The sequence below is a fragment of the Microtus ochrogaster genome, chromosome X (genome assembly GCF_000317375.1).
Source record: "Microtus ochrogaster isolate Prairie Vole_2 chromosome X, MicOch1.0, whole genome shotgun sequence".
Lineage (NCBI taxonomy): Eukaryota > Metazoa > Chordata > Mammalia > Rodentia > Cricetidae > Microtus > Microtus ochrogaster.
The window spans coordinates 43,242,348-43,270,228 of record NC_022026.1 but is presented as its reverse complement, the minus strand read 5'-3'; the positions used below and the strand labels follow the sequence as shown (position 1 = coordinate 43,270,228).

General features: G+C 45.0%; 1 protein-coding gene across 5 annotated transcripts in view; it reads left to right on the top strand.

The window, feature by feature from the left end:
• The window catches only part of Gpm6b (glycoprotein M6B), a 153,965-nt gene that overhangs the window by 115,234 nt on the left and 10,850 nt on the right, over positions 1 to 27,881 (top strand). For 3 of the 5 annotated variants that reach the window (XM_026784796.1, XM_005358739.2, XM_005358740.2), the window contains exons 2-3: positions 21,800 to 21,986; positions 25,117 to 25,273. In XM_026784796.1, the coding sequence (XP_026640597.1) occupies positions 21,800 to 21,986; positions 25,117 to 25,273 (344 nt within the window). Of the gene's footprint in view, positions 1 to 3,227; positions 3,348 to 21,799; positions 21,987 to 25,116; positions 25,274 to 27,881 lie in introns of all 5 variants that reach the window. The other 2 variants (XM_005358736.2, XM_005358737.2) reach the window with 1 other exon arrangement.

Sequence of the window (27,881 nt, the reverse complement as noted above, 5' to 3'; positions counted from 1 at the left end):
GTCTGGATCCTGTCCTTGGGATTAAAGTGTGTAGTCTGATGCCACGAACACTGCAGATAACTCTGTGTTTAATGTCTCTGCTTAAGTTTGACTCAAAAGCGCAGCCTAGAAGTGAGTTTCTTTTTTCTCATATCTAAAGATTTGCTCTTGTAAAAAGGGCTCTCCTGGAGTATTCGTCCAAGGGATTGGGAAACGGCTGCGCAGTTGTCTCGTCTCTAGATCAGCTGTGCTCATCGCATTTTCCCACTCTATGGAGCATCTCCAGAAGGCATAGCTGCCATATTTTTCTCAGAGAAATTGTCACAGTTTGGGGGCTAGAGAGATGGCAGGCACAGTGGATGTGAGCACTTGCTGCTCTTGCAGATCAGGATTTGGTTCTCAGTACCCATATGATGGTGGCCCCTTCTGGCCTCTGTGGGCTCCAATTTGCATGTGGTGCACAAATATACATTCAGGCATGCACACGTGCGCGCGCACGCACGCATGCACACACACACACACACAGACAAAGAAAGTTTTTTTTTGTTTTTTTGTTTGTTTGTTTTTTTTTTATTTTCGAGACAGGGTTTCTCCGTAGCTTTTTGGTTCCTGTCCTGAAACTAGTTCTTCTAGACCAGGCTGGCCTTGAACTCACAGAGATCCGCCTGCCTCTGCCTCCCGAGTGCTGGGATTAAAGGAGTGCGCCACCACCCCCCGGCTACAGAAGCAATTTTTTAAAAAACTTGCAGATGAATAATCCATGTATTTCCATTATCTTTGCTCCGTGGCCACTGCCTGAGTTCCCAGATAGCTGCAGACATTCCCATCTTTGTGAGGATATGAGGACGGGGCATACACAGGCCCTCGGAATTGCAGCCATAGATATCACACACACACACACACACACACACACACACACACACACACACATTTATGTGACAGTGTTCTTGTTAGACTTTAGTGACTAAGAGAGCCATCAGCATGTTGCGGGTCCATAGCGCCCTAGGGTGTCTTTCACTTTCAATGAAATATGCGTCCAGCAATCATTTATTGGGAACCTATTGTATGCTGCACGTATAGAGATAAAATTTAGAACAAGATGAGGGTTGTGGGAGTAGATCAATGCTATAACGCATGCCTAGTATGCATGAGGTTCTTCGGGGTTCGGTCTCTAGCACCCTCCCCCACACTCACAGAAAGAAAAGAAAAACTCCTATCAGAAGAGATTAAACTGCTTAAAATCTTTTTTTTCTTGAGAGGTCAATATGAAGGGCTCACGGTCAATTTTCCCAAAAGGAAATCAGCTTATATTAGGCGGTGACTGGACCCTGTGATCCTTTTCACTAGCCTGGTTAGGCTTCTTTCTAGATTGAGAATTTAGCATAACCTTTATCTAAGAGAATGGCTTTGAAAAATTAGATGAAGTTTTTATTTGTTTTGCTTGGGTTTGGGTGGTACCAAGGCCCAAATGCAGGGCACTGCCTGAGCATACTAGGCAAGTGCTCTAGTATTGAGCTATCCCCTCAGTTCTGAAAACCAGAGGGCAAATTCCTGGGAAAGTAGTGTTAACAGGGGACAGGGACTATTTCTTTAGGAACCGCAGAAGTACTGCTCACTCTCACATGGAACTTAGAACAGCTCTCATTGGCCTTAACTTGAGAAAGGAGGAAAAGATAGAACTTCTCTAGGCCCCAAGAAGGATGGGGTGGGGAGCAATTGATGCTAGGGTTTTGAAAGTGCGCCCTCTGGAGGCTGATTTTCCAACTGCATAGCCAGCTCCACCTCCATCCAGGTTGTGTCCCTGGGCAAGAGATGGGCCTCTTCTTGAATTCCATTTTTCCCTTGTCAAGACTGAATAATAATTTCCTAGGGTGACTATACCTAGTGCAACAGCAGGCATTATGTGTGTAACACTATGACTAGCACACCGTAAGCATCCCATAAATTATAGCTATCATTGCTATTGACAGCCTAAACAGAAGCAGCAAAAATAGCTTCATGGTACACTCTGTTCTTACTTGGGAACCTTTATTTACTTAATGGCTTTTGGTGCTAGAAATTTAACCCAGAGTCTTACATATGCTACGCAAGTGTTCTATCGCTGTACTACGCTCTCCCAGCCCTTCTTATTCCTTTTTAATGGGACACTTTTATCTGACCTTCAGTCCCAAAGGGCCTTCTCTAAAGCATCACTGACCAAAGTGTGTCCCAATCGCAAGTCACGCTGGGAGTTTTCCAAGACCGCTGAGAGGGGCTGTGATAGTTGTAAGGCTTGGTAAGCTTTGTGGTGTCTCTGGTGAGGGTGGGCATTTGCTAGCCTCGCAGTGTGGTTATTCATCCGGTCTTCAATGATTTGAGGCGCCACACAGAACATTAGAACCTCATCTTCTCATGGAATCGTTACCCACATCAATGCCAAAGACTTTTTTTAAATATTTAAGATATTGTAGTACCTCAGAGGATCATCACTTCACACATTTTATGGAATTTATAGGCATGGATGGCCCACGGTGACATTTTTAGCTTCTTAAGAGTTTCAGGATTAGAATTCAGGTAACTGTGATGGGAAGCCTATATTCCATGCCAGACAAATTAAAACATATTGTTGTTGTTTCTCCAATTCCCTAAGAAGCGGGAAATCTATTACCAGATGAAGACCTGAGTCCCTGGAAAACCATTTGTTAGCATAGGAAGAAGCAATTCCTTCCCTAGAACACACTGAAAGATTATGGAAATAGAATCCAATTTAGAATAGTCTAGACTCTGTGATATCCTGAAATGAAGATGAATTCAACAGGCCCCACAGTCATTTGCCAAAGTTCTAGACTAGGAACTGGGTTCCATAATGGAGAGTGAACTACTGTTCACTTTTGCTTGTGCAGCTGGCCTTAGTTACAGTGTTCTATTGGTCTGAATGGAAAGAAATTTAAAGTAACACATTATGAGAAACCACATTTTTACCATTAATTGTAGCATCCCCAAATGAAGATTTTAGGGGAGGGGATAATACAGAAAATCGAAATAAAAAAAAATGTTGGTGATTTGTGTAAACTTAAATTCAAAATTGGAGGACAAGAGATTCTGAAGCTTATGTTGAACTGATAAATTGAATCTGAAGGGTTGCATTTTGATAGCGTATTTTTAACTCCCCGTTTTCCTTTACTATATGGTAAGACAATACATAGAAATGCTGATAATAGAATCGTTGCTGGAGATAGACACTGACTCTTTGCCACTGAAATTGGCAGTGAACAGCAGAGCTGAAATGGAAATTGGCAGGTACCACTGGATGTACCCAGGCTCAAAGAACCATCAGTACCGTCCTGTGCCAACCCTGGGGGACAGGGCTGGCCCCTTGAGCAGTCCAGGTAAATACAGCCTTGGGGTGAATTCCAAAAACAACTCGACTGTTATCTTGATTGTGATTTATAATGGCTCTTTCAGTTTGGTGATATTTTATGTTTTGCTTGGTGCATTCATTCGTTGACATGGGTGTGGGTGGAAACGGCCCTTTAATAATTTTTGAATCATTTTCATTTTTTCTTTCCCCCTATCCATTCCAGCCATCTTTCTCCACCTTCTTCCCACCTTCCCTCTCTTTTCTCCACCCACTTCTTTGTATCAAAGGAAACAGTGTACAGTGAGCTATACCCTTGGGCTAACCACAGACTTCCAGATGTCTGAATCAGTAACAGGGGAGGAGGTTGGTAACATATCCACCACAGGGATCAGAGCTGGGTCAGGATTTCAAGGAGCCTCGCCTCTGAAGGTCTTGAGAACTCCTGCCTACACTCTTCAGTGATGCTGCTTTGTACCACCCTCCATTAGCATCAATCCATACTTTTGGGAAAACAAAACGCTAAGACTGTGAAATTAAGATCAGACAGCTATGTATTAGAGGCCCCACCAGATAGATCCTTTGAGTCCAGTCTCCATTTTCCTTGCTCATGAAGGACACTAATCTCAGTGGCCATTAGGGGGCTATGTCTGAGAAAAATGTCGGGGGTGTCAATTTGGAAATTTGAGATGGAGAGGTTACTAAGTAGTAGGAACGTCTCCATTCCCTATTCCCAAAGCCCAAATGTGTCTTAATGTTCAGCTCAATTAGCTCAAGGTAGGAAGGTAGCTTAAGCTATGTGAGATATGATACAAAGGACCAGTGACCGGTCAGATAAACTCAAGAGTAAGCTTAAATATTGTGCTATCAGCCGAGCAGTGGTGGCTCACGCCTTTAATCCCAGCACATGGGAGGCAGAGGCAGGCAGATTGCTGTTGAGTTTGAGGATAACCTGGTCTACAGAGTGAGTTCCAGGACAGCCAGGGCTGTTTCACACAGAAACCCTTGTCTCAGAAAAAAAAAAAAGTATTGCTATCATTTTGTCTCAAGGTGTGATGTCATTTCACCCAACTGAGGCATGTACTTATTTCAGGGATCAACCAGAAATGGCAGTAGTAGGGGCTGGGGTGGTGTCTCAGTGTCAAAAGCACTGGTTGAACAATCATGAAGACTTGAGTTCAGATCCCCTGCACCCACAGAAAAGCAGATGGCCGTGTGCATCTGTCATCCCAGTGGGAGAGGTGTAGAGATGGGTGGATCATTGGAGCTCAAAGCCAGTTGGTGAGCTCTAGATTTGGTTAAAGACCCTGTCGCAAAAAAAAAAAAAAAAATAAGGGAAAAAGGAAGATTCCCAGCATCAACCTTTAGTCACCATTTGCACGCGTGCACCAGTGCATGCACACACACACACACACACGCACACACACACATGCACACACACCTAAAAAGACAACAAAGAAATGGTAGTGTGGTCAATGACTCTAGAAAGAAACAGCTTGAGGGATAACATAAAACATCCTGTTGAATGGTTCTCTTTCCTTTAAGACCTAAAATGAAACCATGCGGCTAATGATCATGAAATCTGATTTTAGATTTAGTTCTATGTAATGCATTCCATCATTCCACATAGGGCTGTTAGGGTGGCAGCTGTTGCTGCTGCTGCTTCTCTTCCTCCTTCCCCTTCTTTGAGACAAAGTCTCCTGTATTCCAGGTTGTCCTTGAGCATCTGAAGGATGACCTTGTGCTGGGATTACAGGTGTATGCCACCACACTCGGTTTACCTGGTGCTGGGGATCAAACCCGGGGACTCATTCATGCTAGGCAAGCCTTCTACCAAGAGAGCTATAGTCCCAGCCCATAGGTGTTTGCTTGTTCTGTGTGTGCCTATAAGGTAAACAAGAATGGATCAAGCATCCTTTGGCATAACTCCTTCAAAGAATGTGGTGGTGAGGGCTGGGATCTTGGTTTGGAAGTTGTTGTTGCTATTCTCTGTAATACTACCATACAATGGATTCTTGTTCAGCAATGAAAAGGAATGAAGGACTGTTCCACACTGTGACATAGCACACATGTAAAAGAAACCAGACACAGGAGGCCAAGCACTGTAAGACTCCATTTGTATTGAGTTTCCAGAACTGGTAACTCCTTAGAGAGTGCATGCCAGGGAGTCAGGAAACTAGGGAGTGGAGATGAACTAGAGAAGAGCACCCAGGATCTCTCTCGGGTGATGAAATGGTCTAAAATTAGATTGTGGGGATGATTATACAGCCCTGGATTAATTCAAAAGCACTGAATGGTAGCATTTAAAATAGATGAGAGCCTCACACAGTGGGCTACACACCCATAATCCCGGAAGTTGGGAAGCGGAAGCTGGATAATTACCACCAATTGAATGATAACGTGGACTACATAGTTCCAGTGACATACAGTAAGACCTTACCTTTTAAAAAAGTGATTTTTCTAGTATATAAGTTATACCTGAAATCCATGCTTGCTTTGTTTGACCATACATACCCCATCCCATTAGATATATGTAATTCAGGGGTAAACGAGAAAGGAGTATTGTTACCCACTAGGAATCACAAGCTTCTGCTTTTGAAACAGGATATTTATTTTAAGAATAAGTGTTGGCAAGATGGCTCAGTGGGTAAATGCACTTGCTACCAAGTCTGATAACCCAAGTTCAATACCTGGAACCTACATGGTAGAAGGAGAGAAATGACCCTGCAATTTGTCCTTTGACCACAGTGTGTGTGTGTGTGTTTGTGTGTGTGTGTGTGTGTGTGATACAAAAAAAAAAAACAAATAAATATAAAGGACAGTTTAATGACACCAAGGCAACCGGAGATCTAGAAAGAGCTTTGGGTCATTCCTGGACACCAGACACTAAGCTGTGTGGTGAAAGATAAACACTGTCATCTTCCTAGAGAACAAGGTGCCTCTGTCCATGGCTCTGGAGCAGTCTCGAGTTTTACAGAAGAGCACCATGTGTGTGCTTTTCATCTGGAAGTCAAATCTCTAAATGCAGGGCCTTTGAAGCTGCAGTTGTAACTGAGAAACAACAACCCCCCCCCCCCAAAAAAAAGTAAGGCTTCAAAGACTTTCCTGAAATTGGTTTTTGGGGAACCCTGATGAACTTGGGTTTTGAGGGTACTGCTGTTCAGGGCAATGCCATCCCACTGGCAAGGTCTCACTACCACTGCAGGCGAATGAGAGCCCAGCCCATGAAGCTCCGTTGGCCATTAACTCAAGGTTCAGCACCAAGGAAGTTGAGTCCAACCCCAGTTTGCCATTCTCCCCTCTGGGCTCCAAATTAAAAATTACTATTTTTTGAATTTTTGAAATTGTAGGCGTAATGAGAGGTTCAGGCAGCTCATAGAATCAGGTTGCCGGTGATATTGCAAAGAAGAATTCTGGGCGCTGTCAGGCTCTTGCCTGCAATAAAGAAAATCTTTGCACTTGATTTGAACTTGAAATTTTAAAGAATGATCTTCCAAGATCCTGAAGTGGTTTGTATGTGTGCGCTGTTTTAACTTTCATATGCATTTACAGCAATCCTTGGCTTCTCTGGTGCCAAATAGATGTCTGAAGTCCCATTTGTAACTAGAGCGACATTACCCCGGACAGTGTAAAAGATGATGGATTAGGTCACGAAGGGAGGAAACCTGGCACCCAGCCATGTCATCATCTGCCCAGGAGATGTCTCCCCGGGTTTTGTTGGCTCCAAAATCAACATAGTTTTGCCATCCCACACTTAGATTCTAAAGCAGATGGTATGAGGGGGAGAAATCGAGAATTCCATATGGCTCGTGTGTCTTTTCTTTCTTTTCTTTTTTTCCCTTTCCATACATAGTTCGCAGTTTCTTTCCAGGGTGGGAGGGGGACAAGGAGGTGTTGACTGACCTGGCTGACCAGGAAGTCTTTGCCAAAGAAAAATGCCTCTCTCACCCATACAGTTACTAGCAGAGACCACCTTACCCCAACTTCTTGTTCCCCACCAGAAAAATCAGGTTCGGTCTTTTGCATTGACCGAAAGCTCCCCCATAGCTTTCTTTTTTCTTTCTTTCTTTCTTTCTTTCTTTCTTTCTTTCTTTCTTTCTTTCTTTCTTTTTTTGGACTGTAACTTCTACAGAAGTTATATTTTTAAGACTTGGTTGTTACCATTACCTCCCCACCCTGCCGCTCCCAGACAGGCTCTTCTGCAGCCCACGCTGGACCTGAACTGTCTATGTAGATGAGAGTGACCTTGAACCCCTGATCCTCCGACTTGAACCTTCCAAGTGCTGCCACAGTTTTGTTTTATTTCATTTTATTTTTAGTTCCTTTGAGTCAGGGTCTGACTATGTAGTCTTAGCTGTCCTGGAGCTCTCTATGCAGACCGTTCTGACCTCAGACTCGTAGAGATGCACCTTCTTTTGCTTCCTAAGTGCTGGGATTAAAGGCATGTGCCACCACACCTGGCTCTGTGATAGTTTTAAATCCATTTTTTTCCCTTATGAAGACACGTAAGAATGATGGACGGGGAAGTTGTGGGGAGCTTGGGGGAAAGACACAAATGTCTCCCATCTTCCTCAATATGACCCACTTATGTGTCCGGGATGGTTCTTCAACACAGGCTGCAAACTAGCCAACTAAGAATGGCTGTTTATCTGTAAATCTGACGTTTGGACTTCAGTCTAAGAAGTAAAGACCTTCACTTACTTCACCAACCTCCAATTCTTTTTTCTGAATGTTGGCCAGTGGTGGCTCCCACCTTTAATCCCAGCACTTGGGAGGCGGATCTCCGTGAGCTTGATGCTCGCCTGCTTTACAGAGATAGGTCCAGGACAGCCAGGGCTACACAAAGAAACCCTGTCTTAAAAAAAAAATCAACCAAATGTAAACTACTCTGATGCTTGGACTGAGATTGCATAGGTAAGTCCAGATGTCCAAACAAGGAGCATGACCTCTTGTTTGTGTAACAAGATGACGAGTGTCGGGATAGGCAAATTTGAGGATGGGTTGGTACCCAAGCTAGGCAACTAGCATTACCAAGAATGGATCCCTAAGTAGCTGCGGAGGGTTACTGAGAGTGGGTGCCTGAAGGCACCTTGAGGTCACTATGGTGATTCAGTTCACACTCCCAGAGGAAGTTCATCTGCCCCCTTCACTGCTGACCTTGGAACTTCTCCCTCGGGATCTGCTTCAACCTGACATGGGGAGGGGCGCTACTGTCCCTTAGGACCACACTTTCAGAACTTAAGGATGTATGGCCACTCTGTTTTAGGGTCGTATCTTCAAACACTTGAAATGTATCTCAAGAGAGAAATCCCTTTCTTACTATTTTGACATGCATCAGGAACATGGTACCTGTCTGTGGTGGGGTTTCCTCCATCATTGGAGGGGTTGGGCATGTCGTGTAGGTTCTGATGGCACTTGTCACTCTGTTCCCTAGAGTGTAGGTAACTGTAGCTTTCTGAGTGTGTACATCAGAAGCTGGGGAAGCTCTCTGCCTATGATATGCTTCTAGCCACTTGGAGTTTTCTGGTTCAGTGGACGTGAAGACGATGAGAGCATATCGTAGCTCTGATTCACACTCTGAAGTCTTCTGCTTTCCGGGATTTGTTTGCTTTTTATTTTTATAAAATGATATCTGTTGTACAGTAACTATTCCATGGCTTAATTAGAAAAAAACTATAATCAGCCATAAAGAAAACTCTCCTTGATTGGTTACAAACATTCCAATTTGGGGCTGCTATTTGGCCAGTACGTGTGCAGCACTTGTTTGTGTCGCAGTGGCCCAGTGAGTCCCCATGGCATCAGCTTACCTGGCCTCTTACTCTTGTGTATGCTCCTTAGCTTAGAGTAGGCAAGGAAAGAAAGTAAAAGCGGGGAAGACAATCAGCCCTGGATGCCAATCTGGAGCTGTCTGTCAGGCACAGCAGATAGTGTGAGGACCACAGCTTAGATCAGACAGAATGAGCTTTGCGAGTAGTGGTCTCTGCTCGCTTACTCCTACTGCTGCTGCTTCACAGTTTTTTTCAGTGACAAATATTTCATTTTGCCTTGGCATCTTTTGACCCTCTTGGAGGTAAGTGGAGCTATGACTGCCATGGCTGGGAAGAAAGCATTGGCGGTGTGAGTCATCCCACCTCTTCCGGCTGTGTCCTTTTGGTCATTCTGATTCACTTCCAAATAAGTCCCACAAAACACCAGTTTCTGGGTCTGTGCCAGGATGATACTAAATGGAATGCTCCCGCTCTCAAGAAGTCGTTTCGATAGGTTGAGCCTTTCTCTGAAACTTAAGCTTGGATTTTATCTAGACATTTCCAGGGAGTGCTTTTGCCCTAGGAGAGTAACGCCTGTGAAGAGATGCCTGCCTGGTAGGAGACACATGGGAATGGAACTCTCTCACTTGCCCTTATTTTCCTGTGCTTCCTGTGCAGTTTCCTGGGGGTAACTAATGGAAATTTCCATGGGGGGTTTGATACCACCCATTGTGTTTTGATAAAATTGTATGTGAACCAGTCATACCCATTACAGATGACCTGGGGCCACTTGCCCATAAGATGGATAGATAGATAGATAGATAGATAGATAGATAGATAGATAGATAGATAGATAGATAGACAGACACATACATATCTACTTATGTACGTATATACACACATTGCTTTAAAGTGGCAATAACAAGCATACATTGATGCAGCAAAATACCTTATAAAAGCAGCTTGAAAGGGTTTATTTGGGCTCGTGATTTGAAGATGTAGACCAGCCGTTCTCAAGCTGTGTGTCAAGACCCCTTTGGTGGTCAAATGACCCTTTCACGCAGACCACCCGAGACCATCGAAAAACACAGAGATTAACATTATGATTCATAACAGAAGCAAAATGACAGTTAAGAGGTAGCAATGAAAACGTTTTATGGCTGGGGGTCAGCACAGCATGAGGAACTGTATTAAAGGGTCACAGCATTGGGAAGGCTGAGAGCCGCTGGTGAGGCCATCATGGTGAAGAAATCATGGTAGCAAGAACATGAAACAGCTGGTCCCATTGCACCCCTAATGGAGGATCAGAGAGAGTTAAGCAGGTGTTATACATACACGTTTTCTTTTATATTCAATCCAGGACTGCAGCCCATGGGATGTTGCTACCTTCCCACCTCAGTTAACCTAATCTAGAAACCTCTGCACAGCCCTGCCCAGAAGTTTGGCTCCATGATGATTCTAGATTCTGTCAAGTTGACCATCACCCTGAAACTATTTCAAGGGTTTAAGTCTTTGCTTCCTTGTGTACTAAGTATGATGATATTTTGTCATGCCCAAAGATCACCAAGCCCTCTTTAATCCCTTCCTTGTTGCTCCCTCCCCAAATCAATCTCTGCGTTGCCTTCTCTCTGGATTACTGTGCTTTTCCTAGAATGGCCTTACAAACATGGCTTCATGTAAGTTCTCTTGCCCTTTCTCATTCCATTCCCACAAACTGGCATGTGGCATTGATTGCTTAATAGCTCTGTGGCTTTGTCTGATTTTCATCCTTCCTGCTTCCCTTGAAGACGCCCTGTCCCCTTTGAATAAAACTCAGCAAGACGGATTCTGCCTCCACCCACATCTGAAGTCTTCAGCTTTGCACCCACTCGGGCCCAGCCCACACACCAATGCCAGATGACTCTCACAGTCACATCTCTGATCTTGTCACTTGCCTGCACACAAACCTGCCCCCTCTCCTGCTTGCAAATGAAGCCGAGGCTCAGGCCTGCTTGACTGCCTCCTACAGTTGGAGGAGGGCCCACCTGCCTTTCTTTCCAACTTCTCCTAACACTACCCTGGTGTCCTTGAGAAACTCAGCTAAACCTTGGCTCCCACACCACGTTGAGACAGCACTCCTTCCCCAGTGCCTATCATGGAAACATATGTGCTTCCCAAGGCCTAGCTACACAGTCTATCCATAGACCCATTTGACAGCATCTCACACTACCCAAGGACATCTATCCCGTACCTCCCTCCCCACGTCCCTATGCTGCCTCTCTTCTTACTCTCATGGAAAGTTCTGTACTTGTGTGTTACTCCCTCACCATTCACTATTAAGGACCAGTGTCGGGAAGGGCTAATGCGTGTCTTCTTTCTTGGATTTATTTCCCAGCCTCCGAGCTACATCCTCAGTTCAACTTACATATTAAAACAATAATGAAACCCATCCTATGCTATCCTAAATAGCATTTTCAAAAGATATTTAGTGAGAAGAGTAAATACTGTTGTTGTTGTTTTTGTTTAATCTTTCTAATATGGGACTTAATGTGAGGCAGCTAGATTCTGCCTCTGCATTCATTCAGTGCTATCTTGGCTTCTCTTGCTTTAATTTAGATAGATGGAGAAAACTCCATCTCACTCAGGTATGAGGTTGGAGGAGAGTTTCAAAGGCCTTTTAAAATAATTTCAGAATTTGAAATTCTTTTCTGCCATTGACAAGATTAACCATCAAGTAGCAGTTTCTTCGTAAAGGAATATCTTATCACACTTTCTGCCGGGTTGCTCAGAGAACAGCTTGTACAAGCCATTGCTCTCATTCCACCGTGTGGGCCCCAGGGATGGACCTGGGTCATCAAGCTTGGTGGCAAGCACAACTTTACCCATTGATTTATCTCCCTGGCCTAAGTACTGGTTTCTTAAAGAACGGTTCACAGTGTGACATCTGAAACCATATCGATGACCCTTTTGTATCCCGATCTATTAAGATTCATTGCTGTAACCTGGACTTTGATTGGCTCTTATATTCAGAAATGTTTTTTTGTAAAGTTACACACTTATTATTTGGAAAACATTAGCAGTGTGTATGTGCTTATGTCTGAATTCCCAATATTGACACATTTTATTAAACCACATAAAATCCCATGTCTCCATATCACTGCCAAGACTTCATCCTGAAGTCGTCTGAGCTAAGGAAACTGTCAGTCTCACTGTGGCAGGTACAAGTTTCCCCAAGTTCATTGGCAATGGATACCATCAGCTGTTTCCTTTGAAATGACAAGCTGTTCGCTTAGTTCACTTCCCAGAAAATGTCTTCCAAATAACTATGTCTGAGTAACTACAGCCTGTCAGAGCTTCTTTCTAGAAAATGAAAAACAGCGTTCCATGAGAAAAGGTGCTAGGTGGGTTTGTAACACAATCGAACCAGAATTTCCCCAAAGGTTACAGACATCCGGTGATGTACGATGTCTATCCCAGCGCTCTGCACTTCCTCCGCATTCGTGGTACAGAACGTTCTAATAGGCGGTCTCGGGGTTGTGATTGAATAAAAGTCCCATATTTTAACATCTGTGGCACTGTAGATGGACGGACGTCTGCTTTGTACCGAGGATGCTTTGACAGGAAACTAGCTCCGCAGTTTCCTTTCTCCTACCGCGATGCTGCGTGCTGAAGAATGTGCTTACTGCACTTCGGAGCCACTGCCTGCTTTCTGCTGCGGCATCAGCGCTTTTCCTGCGCAAAGGTCACTACAGCGGCAAAAGTAAATAACGCCTTAGTGATGTTCGAGAAAGAGTTTGGACCCCGCGGGCCTCCTGAAAGGGCCTCACAATCTCCCAGGGCTCAATCTAGCTCCTTTCAAAAGCTCTACCTTCCTGGCTTGGTCAGGGGGTGGGGGGGTGGGGGTGGGGAGCTGGCAGACGTGCACCAGAGAATCTTCTGGGAGCTGGTCAGAAAAACAGCAGTTTGCTTATCTCCGTGGAATTACACAGACTGAAGAGTGTGTGTGTGTGTGTGTGTGTGTGTGTGTGTGTGTGTGTGTGTGTGTGTTGCGGGGGATGCACTTGTGGATGCCAGAGGACAATTGCAGGTATCATCCCTCAGGTACCACCCACCTTGTTATTTGGAGAAAGGTTTTCCATTCATCCTGGCTCTGTCCTAGTGAGCTAGACTGGCTGACGAGCAAGACCAGGGGAGCGGCCTCTCTCTACCTCCACAGCACTGAAATTAGAAAACTCCACCTCACATTTTCACATGGCTTCTGGACTCAAGGACTCATGGTTGAGCGGCAAGCCCTTTACTGCCTGAGCTCTCTAGCCCCTAGACAGAGTTCTGCATGGAGAAGTGTGCCAGCCGCTGTTTTTCTCCAGTGGAGATCTGAAGGCTCTTCCCGAAAAGGGTTTGGTGTAGTTATCCATAGGCTCTGCCTTCGGGACTTGACTAAAACGAATGTGGGCGACCATGTGCTAATAAAGCTTTATTTATGGGTGCACAAGTTTGAATTTCATATACGTTCCATATGTCACAAAATATTTTTTCAAGCCTCCCCCTTCTGCCCCATTTAGACAAGATTGGGCTCACTTAAGGGTAGTATGAACACAGAACAAAGGAATAGCCCAAACTGGCCTTGAACTTGTAATCTCACTGCTTCATCTTCTTTGTCATTTGGTTTCTGTCCTGTACTACCACAACTGGCTATCTAGAAACGCAAAAATCATTCTTCATTTGTAGCTGTAAGAAGAGCCAGCCAGATTTGCCCCATGGGCCAGTTTGTTGGCCTACGTACTGTATCCTTGGTTTTCCATTGAAATCTCCAGGAAAGCAGAAAGGCTCGAACAACAAACTCTGCAGTTTCTTATCAACAGGAAATTCCAATCTAATTGATCCAGGCCAGTGGAGCCTAGACATTAGGATTTCCAGATAGTTCTAATGTGCTAGAAAGAGCAAGAGCTGCTGTTCTAGCATGCTAAAAAAAAAAAAAAGTAAATTTTATTGTAAGCATTTTTTTCTTTAAAAAAAAAGAATTTAGGGACTGAAGAGATGAATCAGCAGTTAAAAAACATTTGCTACTCTTTCAGTGGACCCAAGTCTAGTTCTAAACATAGATATCAGGCAGCCTACAACTACCTGTAAGTCCAGCTCCCAGAATAGATGCTTCTAGTCCCCATGGGGCACCTGCACTCATGTGTACATACATGCATACATGCATGCATGCATACATACACACAATTTTTTTAATCTTAGACAACTGGTGAAAAAATCAAATCCTAAGACCAAGGTTGCAGCATTGTAACCTCAGAGCCGGGTTCTTCACCCTTAGCATCAAGTGCAGGCACCGCCCTCCAAGTATATGAACCCCAAACTAGCTCCAGACATTGCCCAGTGTCTCCTGAGGAAGAAGAAGGCCCCTGGATGACAGGTCTAAATAATGTGACTTTTTGTTTAGAGTATCTCAGGCATTCTTCTCTTGGACTATATTGACATTCAGGGCCTGATAAAACTCTGTCGTGAGAAGCTAGCTGCCTTGTACACTACAGAATATTTACAGCATCCCTGACCTGTACCCACTAGATGCCAGTAGCATCCCTACTGCCAGCTGTTACAACCTAAAATATCAATAAACTGCCAGATGTCCCCCTGGGGCACAACCATCCCCTCTGAGAATGCTACTTAGCATCCCGGAGGCTTCTGCACACTGTCGTTAACTGTGCAGGATTTTAGCTTCTTCCATTTCCCCGTAGCTGGTGGTCTGAACATTGCAAAAATAACTCCTTTCCTTTTTAATTTTGTATCTTGGTAAGGGGGCAAGGCATGCCCTGGATAGAGGGAGTATGGTGTATGTATGTGTGTGACATTCATTCCCTGGGGAAGAATCTGAGCCCTTGTTCCCGCTGGCCCTCCTTCTGAGCCAGCATTAAATCTGCAGCCAAGATCACGGATGACTTGGGCAAATCACTTGGCCATTATGAACTCACAGCCATGGCAACGGCCATCCGCAAGCCCGAGGACAAAAGGTGTTTTATTCTGTTGTTCTGCACAAAAGGTTCTAGGGATGCAGGGGACAAACGGCCATTGACAGTGAGAGGCATTGATGTGTACTTTTTTCTCCTTTCTATGTGCTTTATATTTAAACTGTCTTAGACCAATAACAGTGGAGCTTTTGTGTGAATCAACCTAAAACTATCTTTACACAGAGACCCCCTAAACAAAAGCTTAAGATATTAGCTCAGAAGAGGTTTGGGAGTTTGGTGAAAGGGATTGAGAATTACTAGTAAAAACATGTTTGAAACCCTGGCATTTTTTTTCATTTTAATATAAGATCACAGCAATAAGAACTGTGGGGGGCAGCTCTTTTCTTATCCCTCCGGTTTGTGGTAACTAATATAATGAATGCTGATTTGAAGCTTGGGAAAATTCAATTCTGTGGGTTTGCAAGTGTACTGAAGCAAGACATTACTCTTCCTTAACGAGCATTGGTTTTTCGCAGCCTGGTCCTCTGCTGATACAGAAGGCCACCCCCATACTTCAAAACACTTGCCTGGGACTTCCTAACCAGAAAGCTAGGCTGAACCTGAGGCCCACTCCCTTTGCTGGTATGCACACCTGGCACCTTGGTGGGGTTGAGGGGTGCATGTAAGTCAGCTTTCTTCAGTGGTCCCAGATCTATTGTTTCAGCCCCTGCCTGCATCAGGGTAAAGGTAGTTTTAACTGTGAGCAGTGTTGATGCTATCAGGGCTTCCTTGTTTCCCAGAAAGCACCGGAGTTGCAGTCTTTCAAGACAGCAGAACAATTCAGAACATTTTCATTTTGTTTTTCTTCCTGAGAGCCCCAAAACTAGCCATTTGGTCTAGAAGTGGCTAGAATGTTGTGATCAAATCCTAGGAGGCCTTATTTTTTTTCAGGGGGTGAAGTTCCAGGTGCTATGTGAAAGTAGGCATTTTACGCGGTCTCAGAATACCACATCTGATCCCGAGGAGATGGAATTGCTGACTCGGATGGCTTCTCCAGCCTCTGCATACCACTCCAGGAAGAGGGGGGGCTCGCTTAGCTGATTGGTAGAAGCTACCCCCCAAGATTCTGCATAGCTCTGTCACTCCGAAATTCCCCACTTCTCAAAGCTACAGTTGTTCCTCCCAGAACCACCCTGTGCAAGGCACTTCCAAATAGCACACGTTTCCTCCCTCTCCCTCTGCTCCTGTATCACTTCTTGGCTTGAGGGCTAAGAGCAAAGGGAAAGAGATTGCAGCCTGGCCTGGCTTTGAATTCACACTTCTACCTCAGCTTCCTGAGTGCTGGCATTAGAGACGTCAACTGCTAGGCCCAGCTCTTAGCTCTTCTTGACCCCTGGAAGTTTTTGTTGCCGTCCAGTAGAAGCTGTTGGCCTCAAGTTTAGCGTTGCTGAGTTGCAAGTCATCTTGCATGACCCCGATCTGTTTCCCTGCTCTCAAACATTGAATGGCTCTGTGTGATTCTGTGGATGCTTTTGTTGACACAGAAAAGCAGCTGTTACCTCAAAGTGAAAGCTCATTCTAGAAACGAATGACTCACCATGTCCCAGGAACACAGATTCAGACCCCTAAATACCACATTCCAACATGGTAATGGTTTTCATTTTTTTTATAGTAACAGAACCAAGAAATTTTATAAACCAAAGGGTTTTCTTTTAATACGTAGGTGAGGCTGGGCTGTGGTGGCACACACCTTTTATCCTAGCACTCAAGAGGCAGTGGCAGGTGGATCTCTGTGAGTATCAAGCCAGTGTAGTCTACAAGAGCAACTTCCAGGATATGGTCCAAGGCTACATGGAAACCCTGTCTAGAAAAGCAAAAAGGAAAAAAGAAAAAACCCAAAACCCTAGGTGAAAACATCAGACGGACAGATGGCAGAAAGTGAGGAGATCTCTGTTGAGGGTCTGAGAAGCTATCTCAGTGCTTTGGGTTGGTAGAGACTAGAATCTAGTTGTATATTTCAAAAGGATCTACCTAGTAAATCATAGAGGGAAACGTTATATCAAACACAAAGGTGGCCAATGACAGTTAAGAGGACTAAAGATAGACCAGGTTTATTTGGCTTTGAACCTGCAACATTCCAGGTCTCTACAATCAGGGAAACTAATCAGTCAGTCAGAAGAATCTTTGTCTGGAGTGGGGTGGGTGGAGGGCTATTGAGACAAGGTCTCACTCTGTAAAACCCCTGACTGGCCTGGAACTCACCATGTAGGCCAGGCTGATCTTGAACTCACAGAGATCCCCCTGCCTCTGCCTCTGCTTCCTGAGTGCTGCAATTAAAGACGTGCACCACCACACCCAGCAGGAATCTTTTAGTACATTCAAGAATTAGTAAAGAGACCTGATGGCCCCTACCTGATCAAGCCCCTGTGGACGGTCATGTTCTTAGCACTCCAGCTCTCTGGCTCATTTCCCCCTGGTGGTCTTTGACTGGACCTTGTTCTCTCCCGCCACAGGATTTTCCCTCACGTTCTTCTCACTCCCTGGATCACTTTCCCTCCCCATCTTTCCCTCCCTTTACCTAATTCATTCTTGGGACACCATCCCTAATCACCTCCTGAAACCTGAGTTGACCCCACTGTTGCTTTTCCTCACCCTTTTTAATTTAAAATGGTTTAATGACTTCCTCACCCTCCATAAACCGCAAGCTTCAACAGAGTATAGATCACACATATCTTAGCTCACCACTGGGTCCCTAGCACCTAGCACAGGACATGAAAGGCATTCAATGAACACTGTCTACCCTTTGAAAGGCATGGAATAGCTGGCCATCCTTGATTTGGTCCAGGATCCTGCCTCACAACAGGTCCAATAAATAATACTGTATTATAATACTTGTAATAATGGTTAAGGGAAGGGACTTCTTCAGTTGGAGTGAAAGCCAAGCTGTGCCTTCACATAGACCTATGCTATCATAGCTGCTTCTTCAATGATTTAGAAATTCTACCATTAGCCAAGGATAGTTCTTCATAGCCTGCTGTCCACCATCTTTATATGTATATTGCTCCATACACTCTGTCCAGTTGTCTTGTTTCAGGCAGAAAGCTAAACTTCATCTTTGTTCTTCCTCCATCTTGACCAAAAGCAAGAACTGTTTTATGGAGTTCGAGTTCATTATGGTCGAATTTGGCTTGGCGTAGGAGAAAGCAGCTGGAACTGGCCCAGTAAGGAACTTGTATCAGGGTGACTGGTCTCAAAGTTAGGCTTCCGAGAGTGTTGAGGGCTTCTATGGCAGGTGATATAGGTACTGTAGAGAGCAATCCAATTAGGAGTAGCTGGATAGTCACCACACAATGAATTTTAGTTCCTTAGATAACTGGGCAACAAAGCTAGAATAGGTTCTATGTCCACCTGTAGTAGTATTTCCTTATCAGTTTTTTTTCCCATGTCACATATAAAATCTTTCTAGTTGCATTGTCTGGTAGAGTCTGTAAGAGTTGTATCTGTGTGTGAGGAATAGAGATGATGAGTGTGTGGTTTCAGTTTGGGGGGAGTCATGGTTCCCAGGCACAAATGAAGCCATCTGCTAGAAATGCATGCTGGTCAAGATTGGCATTCGCTGATGTGGTTGTGATTTCCCCAAGTCCCTGAATCCCTGGTTTCCCCTGCTGTGACAAGGCTAGATCCACAACACTCAGTAGATGCTGTCTCTAAGAGTGAGAAATTGCAAAGAAACATTAGCCTTGATCGAGTGTTGAATTTGGGACTGAATGCCATTGTTCTTTTAACCCCATTTGTGTTTTTGAGCCTGGGAGCAGCTGTGATAGTTCCTTTGAAAAAAGGCAGAATACTCTAAGCCTCTGGATGAAAGAGCCTTTGAAAGCAGCCACGGTGGATTTGGGAGGTTGTGCTCCATTGTTAAGGGCTGAATGAATATGCTATACTGTAACACTTAAACCTAACTCCTAATGGCAAGAAAAGATGTGGCTTGTTAAAAATATATGTCCACCCAAACTATCCCGAAATGAAGGAGCGCTTTATCAGGTTATATATCTTGATCATCACATGAGTGAGGAAGCCATTTCTGTACAAACCTTCCTGCCCCATCTCCAGTATGAATTACTTTCTCCCTTCTGGTTTCCCCCCTTCCTCTTCTCTGCTTTCCGCCACTGGTCCTCCTGTAGTCTGTATCCTGACCCTCATGATGCTACAGTTCTGACTATGCACCACTAGATAGCCGTGAATGTGATTCAACAAAACACAATAAAAGTTACTTGAAACATGAGGGTTTATTAAAAGTTTCTTTTGTGATTCAGTTGTGCAATTCTTGAGTGTGAGCTTTGTAAATGACAGGCTTGTGTTGTGGTGTTCAAAGGGTGCATGTGCCTGAGCGAAGTTTATTCTCTGATGCAGTATCAGACTGATCTTGAAGGTGAAAGTATCTTATTCGGATGTGTGTGCCCAGTGCTAAGCACAATGCTTGACACTCACCCACTAAGTCTTCAAAAGTACCTCATGAATGAAATCCAAGGGGATTTCATTGGGTTCAGTTAGAACCCAGTTCATATTAGAGACAAGCAAATAAATGGTAAGTCTGAATTTTGTGATAATGAAGCATGGTATATGTGCAACGTCCATTATGGCAGCCACTAGCTCTGGTGGTTACCCAGGGAACGTGGCCAGTGTTATTGAGGAAATGAAGTTCTCTTTTCACTTCATCGTAACTAACTTAAATTTCAATAGCCACATGTGTCAGTTGCTGCTTGCTCAGCTGGCACGGTCCTGCAACCATACAGCTCTAATGAAGGCCAGATACAGCAGCGAGCATCCACCCTGTCCTTCGTGTTATCATAGAAACGGAGAATAGGAGGGGATGGATTGTTAATGGTCCAAAACACATTGCTCTATCTTTTCTTTATCTTTTGGGACAGATCAAGGCCAAGGATGTTGTTTCTTTTAGTTTTAGGAGCCTGGAGAGAATTTGCATTCCTTCCGCTCAGTCCCCAAGAAAGTCATGTATCCAAAAAAAAAAAAAAATTGAACAACTCCAACATCCATGTTCACAAATCTCAAGTGTTCAGACTTCTTTAAGGAATTAACTTGCTAATGAAGTTGGAACCGTATCATGCACTGGCTCTATTTTATGAAGCATATCTGTTTCAAAAAGTTGGACCTTCCTGAATAAAACTAGTTGTCATTTTGAAATAGGAGGATGCAAGGCTCCTTGGGAAAACCCTAATATTTTGCATTTTCTAATGAGCTAAAGGGCAGTTTCAGAAAGCAGAGCATCCAGTCACTTTCTGCGGTAGAGCGAAATGAATGTTACCTTCACATGGGATACTCAGCTAAGGAAAGTTGATCACTGGTTTGTTCTGCTGGCTTTGCCATCCCTGAATCCTATGAAGACCGTTTGATGGGAAGCCTTTTAAGTGGCTTAGTGCGCTTACCCCGAGCTAATGAATTGCCCTTGATTGCTGTTGAGCATGTTAATGCATTTAAAGTTGAATTTGCTCTGACAGGCCATTTACTGGAGGATCTGGATAATATAAACATGGATGGGAGGTCAGAAGAGCTACAGACATTATCCCCAAGGCCAGCACTGAAGATTTAACTAGAAGATAAATGTCTCTAAACTAAAAATGTTATCTGGCCATGGAGGTCAGGCAGACCTTTATGAAGACCTTTATTTCAAGGAAAAGTTTCTCTAAAAAAAGAGATAAAGGGACCAGATAGTTTGCTCAGTGATTAAGAGTACTTCTTGTTGCAAAGGGCCTGGTTTCCATCTCCAGCACCTACAGGGAGGCTCTTCACCTCCTTTGGCACGAGGCATGCAATGCACAGAGGTATGCACATGCAGGCAGAACACTCATACACGTAAAATAATAAAAATAAAACTCTTTTTAAAATTAGATAAACGTCTCACCTTCTCTATAGCAAGTGTGAAGTCTGGCTCTGTCTCCTTCATTTCACTTCATAGAGTCTCATTTTGTCCTTTTCCCCCCTCTTCTGTTTCTTTTTTTCCCTTCAACTACTTAAAATCACCTACTGGGTCTGGGTTTCTGACTCTAAGCATGTGGCATGTGTGTTAAGATGGAAACTGGGGAGGAGGAGGACTGTAAATGAATTGCTTGTGCTGCCTAGGTTGGAGACGGGAAATTTTTATTAAACAGCTGAGGTAATTTCTGGTATCATTTGGAAGCAAACTTGGGTGGACCCTCTTGGGTGGATGTTGGTGACTTGGTACTTCAGTACCTTTGAGGCCCTTTCCGAAATGATCCCCTTGGTATTTTTCCAAACCTGGCAACAGTCTAATTACCACATTGGATTCTTCCAGGCTCCCAGGACAACAAGGGCTTGGGGAAAGCCATCAGGTGCTACAGCAGAAGGCTGGATTTCGAGAAAACTGGACTGTGGCTTCTCTTCATGGAGACACAGTGGCTCTACAGTCTTCTCCTTTGTCTTTCTCAGTAGAATGGGTGCTCCTATTATCACTTGGACAGGTGCCCCTCTGCCTCACAGTCAGTCAGGAAGCTCTCAACTTAGGTTACCTCTCATAAGTGACAGTTGATGGCTGTCAACTCACTACTTTGGGAGACTCTGAATTACAGCTGCACTTTCCTTAGGAGTACCAGGGTCCTCACTCACAGAATGTGATACCATGGCAACTGCCCCTGTGGTCCTTGGGGTGTTCACATATAAGTCATAGAGCTGAGAAGGGTGATGGAGTTAGATATGTATATGCAAATGGTGGCGTTCATGAACACCAGAGGCATCCCTGCCCATCATGGTCGCCTTTTTCTCCTTTGGTCTAGGTTGCTTCGAATGCTGCATCAAGTGTCTGGGGGGAGTTCCCTATGCCTCCCTGGTGGCCACCATCCTATGCTTCTCGGGAGTCGCCTTGTTCTGTGGCTGTGGGCATGTGGCTCTCGCGGGCACCGTGGCAATTCTTGAGCAACACTTTTCTACCAACACCAGTGACCATGCCTTGCTGAGCGAAGTGTGAGTATCCTCTTCCCTTTAGACATGTATTTAAGATGCAACCATCTCAGTGTTGTTTGACAGGCTACCCTGTCCTCGAGCAGAAGATCAACACCTTTGATGAAAGCTTGCTATATTCAGGTAGAAAAAGTCCACAAGGGATGGGGATGTAGTTGAGCTGGTAGACTACATGCTTCCATGCACAAAACACTGAGATCCATCCCCAGCTCTGCAAAGACTGAGCATGCCTGTATTCCCAGCACTCAGGAGGTAGAAGCAGAAGGCTCAAAAGTTCAAGTTCATGGTCATATTTATTTGTATACAAGAAATTCTCAGAGAATAATTTTTTAAAATATTAGAAGTTCAAAGTCATAGCAAATTTGAGGCCAGTCTTGGATATGAGACCCTGCTTTATGGAATAGAAAGGAAATGAAGGGGGAGGGGAATCCATGATACAAAAAAAAAAAAAAGGAAAAGGCCAAGAATGTAGTGGGTATTTGAGGCCCAGGGTAGATTCTCCTTTGCATATGACAACGTGTACATAGTCCACACAGTAGTGGTAGATGTAAGGACTGTAACACAGTGACAGGTTGATACTGTAGAGCGCCCTACCAGACTGTTGTCATTGTTCCCATGTAACAAGGACCCTCTAGTTTACCCCCTGAAATGGATGCTCTGTGGAGGACTCACTCAAGTCTAAGTCAACAGGAACAGTATTTTTACATCAATTCCATATCTGAGCAGGAGCTCTAAGCCCAGAGCATCCCAATGCAGCAAAGGGAAAGTTCTGGAAATATCACTGGCCCTCTGTCTTCCTACTCTGCAGTGATTCTCAGGAGAAGCTCAGCAGGTCTCAGGCTTGATTTCATGACTGCAAACGCCGCTGCCATATGTACTTGCTGCAAGTAGCTTCCCCTTGCTCGATTCCTTGGGTCTTTTTGTTTAAGTTCCGAAGGTTCCGTGTTTGTGGGTTGTACTTGTGAAATAACCGTCAGAGTGGCAAAGGCATAAATGACCATTTGTGGGATCAAGATGAAATGACTTTTAGTTTGGACGTTGATGGTCTTGCTATGGCCTTGACTGCCCTTGGCCCTGCTTCTGCCTCCAAATACTGGGATTACAGGTATCAATTACCAGGCCTGGCAAACTTCACATTTTAAAATCTGTTCACGAATGGCATCTAAAGAAACGAGCAAGGATGAGAAGGCTGCATTCGGGGGAAATCAACCCATACAAATGTGCATAACGAATGCATGTGTGGAGGGCTGGGGCCATAGCCTGATCAGTAGCATGCTTGCCTGATATGTGTGAAGCTCTGGCTTGGATTTCAAAACACTCCACAAACAAGGTCCAGACACCTGTAGCACCAGTGCTCAAGCGGGCGGAGGCAAGAGGACCAGAAGTTTAAAGTCATCCTCAGTGTTGAGGCATAAATAAGTATTGGAGCCAGATGAGAGTGACCATGGCTCAGGAACACAGATGTAAGGTCAGCCCAAATTCCATGTCCCAGCATGAAAGCAGCTTCGTTTTTTATAGTAACAATCAAGAAGGTCACAGATCAAGTCACTCTTCAAATGCACTGATGCAAACATCAGAGAGGCAGGTTACAGCAAAGCAGCGACCCTCTGTTGATGGCCTCAGGGACTATCTGATGGCACTTGTAGCTTTTGGTTGGTGGAAGTTAATGCTCTACCAAGTTAAGACATTCCAAGGATTTTTTTTTCTTTTTATCTGTTAGTCATGGGGCGTTAGGTCTGGCACAGAGGTGGACAAAGAATGGCTATTTGGAAGCCGGGCAGTGGTGGCACACGCCTTTAATCCCAGCACTTGGGAGGCAGAGGCAGGCGGATCTCTGTGAGTTCGAGACCAGCCTGGTCTACAAGAGCTAGTTCCAGGACAGGCTCCAAAACCCCAGAGAAACCCTGTCTCGAAAAACCAAAAAAAAAAGAATGGCTATTTGGGGGGATTAAAGATAACCCAAGCTAAACTGCAATTAGGATCTGAACCTGTCCAAAGTCACTAATTACTAACCACTTAATAAGCCTTGTAGAAGCTCCAGTTTGAAATGGCAGTGTCTTTCTGCGAACCTTTGCTTACATCAGTTATATAGCAAGTTTAAAACTCATCTGGGATACATGCCATCTTGTGCTTTCTTGAAAAAAAAAAAGATGTACAGAAATCTACAGAAAAGAAATATCAGGAAGGGAGTATTAACCCAATTAGCTAGTGATCTTAATCCACAGCTCTCAAACTTCCAAGCAAGATTACAATCAGCCCATGTCTCACTGCAGAGCAGCTAACAAAATCTCTTGGAGGTGTTATCCAGGTACCAGTAGCTTCTGAAACAACCCAGATGATTTCAGGGGGAGTCAAAGCCTGAAGATCTGCCAAAGTTGGGAATGAAGTTTCTGTAACTTGCCTGTAAGGGGACAATCCCAGCACTTGTGTAACAAAGATCTGCACAGATTTCTCCTTAGAGATACCCTGAGGGCTGACTTAGGTATTTTCTCCGAATAGCGTCAACTACCAAGCCTGGTTGGGAAGCATTTTGATATGTTTGGAAAAGCATGCTGTCTACTGAACCAGGGTTCAAACACCTACTTTGGCACTGTGTGACTTTGAGTGGGTAGCTTGACTCCTCAGTGTCCATGCTCCCTGTAAAAGGGAGATATAAACATCCATCACCTCCATCCAGGTTTAGTAAGTTGAGCATCCAAACTGCCTAGGCTCCCGGGAACCCTGATTGCTCTTCAAGCAGATGAGGGAGAGGGACTTGATCGGGGAGGGGGAGAGAAATGGGAGGCGGTGGCGGGGAGGAGGCAGAAATCCTTAATAAATAAATAAATTAAAAAAAATAAAGATTATCGCAAGCTGGGAAAAAAATTAAAAATAAATAAATAAAAAAAATAAAAATAAAAGAGCCAGATTTAAAAAAAAAAAAAACATCCATCACACAAGACTCCATCAAAGGAAATGCTTGCCCGTTGCTTGAGAAGGCTGGCTATCTCGCCCACAGACCTATCATGGAAAGACCTGGGCTGCTAGAATGGGCAGAAATGGGCCTTCTGAGGCCACCAGACAGCACAGGAAGGGTGCCTCGTGTCCCTACTCCACAGTGCTTCTCATGTTTGCAGCCATCTTCCTTTCACAGGATCCAGCTGATGCAGTATGTCATCTATGGGATTGCATCCTTTTTCTTCTTGTATGGCATCATTCTGTTGGCAGAAGGCTTTTACACCACAAGTGCAGTGAAGGAGCTGCACGGTGAGTTTAAAACAACTGCCTGTGGCCGATGCATCAGCGGAATGGTGAGTACTAAACCTGGGTACTCGGCAGGGCCATGCGTGGCTGCGTTTCTTTCTACTAGGAAACTAGGAGCTGTTCAGGGAGGGTCCATGACACAAATACTGTTCTTACCAACATGGCCATAGGGATTTGAAAACCTTTGTGTTGTTGAGAAAATTTGTGACTGGTAGTATTAAGCCAAATATTTCCCTTTTACCGGGCTCTGTTCTAGAGGAAGATAAATCTTCAAAGCCAAGGTTAAGAACTGTTCCATCACGAAGGTAAAACTTGACATATGGTAACGCGCATGTGTGTGTTGCCCTGGGAATCAAACCCAGAGCCTTCTGCATCCTAGGCAGGTACTGTACCAGCGAGCTACATCCCATCACTTATACAGGTTTTACACATGATATATCCCTATCCAAATGTTGCCCAGACAGCTGGACGTGTCGCTAGTTATTGGAAGAATGGTCAGATGTAGAGAAAATATTTAGAAGTTGAGAAAAGTACTAATGGCTGAGGAAGAACCGTGAGGCATGATGTGGGCCCTCCCAGGAGGAAAGCATCAGCCCGCAGGCCAGGGCTGTGGGCTTCCTACTGTATAGTAGTGATGGGATTGCACCCCACTGCAGGGGAAGGGGAAGATGTGGGTCTGACTTCCAGCACCAGGGTAGTCCACTGTTCACAGCAGTTTCTGTGAAGGAGACATGCTGATTGGGGTGGAATTCTTCGTGACTTGACGATCTGAACCTGGCCATGAGTGATATTATAGGTGCTATTATATTAAGTTTCTTAAGGTAAATGTGGGGCTGGTGGGTGAAAATGCTCACCGTGTATACATACTATTCAGCCTGAGTTCAAACGTGAGAGCGAACAGAGGAAGGAGAGTGGGCGATGGTAGGGTTTGGTGCTAGTGGGGGTGGATGCTGGTAGGGATGGGTGCTGGTGGGGGTGGGTGCTGGTGGGAGTAAGTGGCACCAGGCCAAGGGACAGGAGCACTGAAGTGCAAAATCAGGAAGGGCTTTATTAAAGCCAGAGCAAAACAGAGGAAATTGCTTCACATGAGATCAGGAAAGAGGAACCAGTGTGAGCAGGGGAGGCCCAGAAAAGTCCAGTCCCATGAACAGGCTGAACAGGAAGAGTGGAGGTGATGGGAAAGACCACTACTTGGAGGAGGGGTAGGGAGCCAACACATATGAGCCTTGAATTTCAGGTTGGGAATGGCATCAGTAGGCAAAGACAAGTGGGGTCGTGACAGGATCAACTCAGTAATCCTCAGATCTGGCCAGTCACCTAGTGGTATGGAAGAGGAATTTGGGAAAGTGAGGTTGTAAGAGGCCATCTCAAGATTCAAGTGAAACAGACCGTGAAGATGCCAACTGGACCCTGGCATTGGAGTAGAGGAGGGGATCTGGGTGTGGTCACGGGTGGGATAATGAGAGGAGGAAATGAGTGACAAGTCTGGCTCCAGTACTATGCTAAGGAGCTGTGTGCCATTAGGGTGGAGAGAAATTGGTCGATTCACTGTGACCCACGGGGGCTTACTACAACCTTGGAGGATCACGTGCAGTTAGCCAGTGTGTCACCTACAAGCTTGGGGCCGGGGCTTCTGAGAATGCCTGGGAGTTACCTATCTAAAACTGTGAGCAAATTTCCATCAGGGTTTGTGGAGGAGTCCCGAGGTACCTCCCCATCTGCTGGGTAGGTTCAGAAGCCACTTACAGACAAATAATGCCTCTGAAAGTTCAAGAAAGAAGGAGCCAAAGAGCTGGATGCCTGCCAAGGGTCCAGACCATTTGCTGTATCAGGTCCAGTCTGTATGTCATTCCTTCCATTAATGGCCTTCTCACCATTATAGGAGCCCACCTCCTGAAGGCTGTTGGCATATGGTACCTGAAGATGCCTGGACAGCCTACCACCTTGCCCTGACCTCCATTCTGCTAGTTCTGTCCAGGTGGCACCACAGTCGCATGGTTGTGCCTCAGGCTCCTGCTGTCTCTTGTGCCACTGTCCTCCCACAGGGACCAGCCAGACTTCACTACCCTCAGCATAAGATAAGGCCATGAACAGCCTTACTGAAAGGAGATACCACTGTGGCCACCATTCCTGTTAGGGACAATATGGCTGTGGTCCTGCCTCTTTTGGCTGGTCTGGGACCTGAGACTTGCTGATTAGAGCACACTGGATAGGTAGTGGACTCCGGGATGTGCCTTTCTCTGACCGCCCAGCACTGGGGGTACAAGTGTGTACTACCACACTCGGCTTTTTATGTGGCCACTGGGGACCAAACTCAGGCCCTCATGCTTGGAGCAGCAAGCACTTTACCAGGTGAACTATGTCCCCAGCCCCGCTTCGATTTCAAAAAGGCTTATATTTATTTAGTGGGGTGAGGGCCATAATAACATATATCACATATATAGCACATGATGCATGTATGGATAGCAGACGGCCACTTACCAGCGTCAGTTCTGTCCTCCTACCTTGTGCTTTCTAGGGATTGGATAGGTCACCATCAGGCTTGGTAGCAAGTGCCATCTTACTGGGCCCCCACTTCGGTTTTTAAAGGCTAGATTGACAGGGAAAACAAGCTGCAGGGTTGCTGGTACTGCAGCAGCAGCAGCAGCAGCAGCA